This window comes from Lepidothrix coronata, unplaced genomic scaffold, assembly GCF_001604755.1.
Source record: "Lepidothrix coronata isolate B3197 unplaced genomic scaffold, Lepidothrix_coronata-1.0 Scaffold99, whole genome shotgun sequence".
NCBI lineage: Eukaryota > Metazoa > Chordata > Aves > Passeriformes > Pipridae > Lepidothrix > Lepidothrix coronata.
Genome location: NW_016690279.1, coordinates 2,637,971 through 2,639,191, shown reverse-complemented (window position 1 = coordinate 2,639,191; position 1,221 = coordinate 2,637,971). Strand labels below are relative to the sequence as shown.

At 53.7% G+C, this 1,221-nt stretch overlaps 1 protein-coding gene across 1 annotated transcript in view; it reads right to left on the bottom strand.

Annotated features, from left to right (window-relative positions):
* Positions 1-1,221, bottom strand: part of ADA (adenosine deaminase) — a 19,820-nt gene that overhangs the window by 8,149 nt on the left and 10,450 nt on the right. Inside the window, exons 3-4 of the mRNA XM_017822565.1 lie at positions 523-645; positions 264-407 (exon numbers count right to left, since the gene is read on the bottom strand). Coding sequence (XP_017678054.1) covers positions 264-407; positions 523-645 — 267 coding nt within the window. The remainder of the gene's footprint in view (positions 1-263; positions 408-522; positions 646-1,221) is intronic.

The window sequence follows — 1,221 nt, the reverse complement described above, 5'->3', positions numbered from 1 at the left end:
CACAGCTGCCCTGCACATGCAGAAACCAGTGCCCAGAGCAAGGGACATTAAAACACAGCAGCACACAGAGATATTCAAGATGAAAAACCCTACAGTGGGAAGGGAAGGAGAGGTGGAAGCATGCTGGTGCTCACTGCATGGGGGGAGAGAGGAGCTTTGGTTACAGCAGGCTTTGGACACACAACTGCTGTCCAGAGTGGGCCATGCCTTCTCCATGCCCAGCTGACCACCCAGCAGCTCCCTGGCACAGCAGGATCACTCACTCAGCTTGTCCCCAGGGGATGGGATCCACGCCAGAGTTGGCCAGGAGGTGAGGGCTGTACCGGACCTCCACGTAGGTGATTCCTTCCTTTGCCTTTGTCTCCACGAACTCGTAGGCGATTCTCCTCACTGCCTCACGGTCACCCCTGCAGGGACAGCAGGGCCACCCATCACTGGGACTGCTCGCCCCCAGGGCACACAGGGAACCTCCAGGGCTGAGCCAAGGGTTGAGGGGGGAGAAGCAAAAAGCGGGGTACTTACGCAATAGCAGGCATGTAGTAATTAAATTTCTCTAGAAATTGGGGAAGTGTCAGCGGTGTGTCATAGCTGACGTACTTCAGGAGCTCCTCAACAGTGTCGCCGGGGAGAGGGATCCCTCTTTTTCTGGAAATGAAGGCACGTGTCACTGACAGGGAAGGAAGGTATCACATTCTTGATCAGTCCATCTCACACAGCGATCACATCTCAAGCTGGCAGCATCAACCACTGCTCCTTCACAGAGACACACAGCACACGCTGTCCTTCCAAAATCTCCTCGTGGATGCTGCCCTGGATCTCAGCGGGGAGGAAGGCAATCCAAAACACAGGCAAAGCACAAACAAACCGAAATGCAAGCCCAGGCTGACCCTGCAGGAACACAGCCAGGGCACATTTCAAGCTTAAGAAGGAGTTCATCTAAAGGGGCTCTGGATTATTTCTTGGCACCTCCGAGTCCTAGGAATTGCCAAAATTCTTTAGAAAAGTCAATATCCACTTATGCAGGCTCAAAGGTTTGAAAAATCGAGGGGATGCTCCAAGGCCTGGGATCATGCAGGCAGAAGTGTCGTGGCTCAGGGGTTCAGTTCCTGTGAGTGAGCTGGTTCCTGAGCCCAGCATTGTGGTGGCATCTTCTCTGACAGGGACACCTTCCATGCAGGAGCAAATGGCAACAACTTCTCTCACCAAAGGGATAGTGATGCT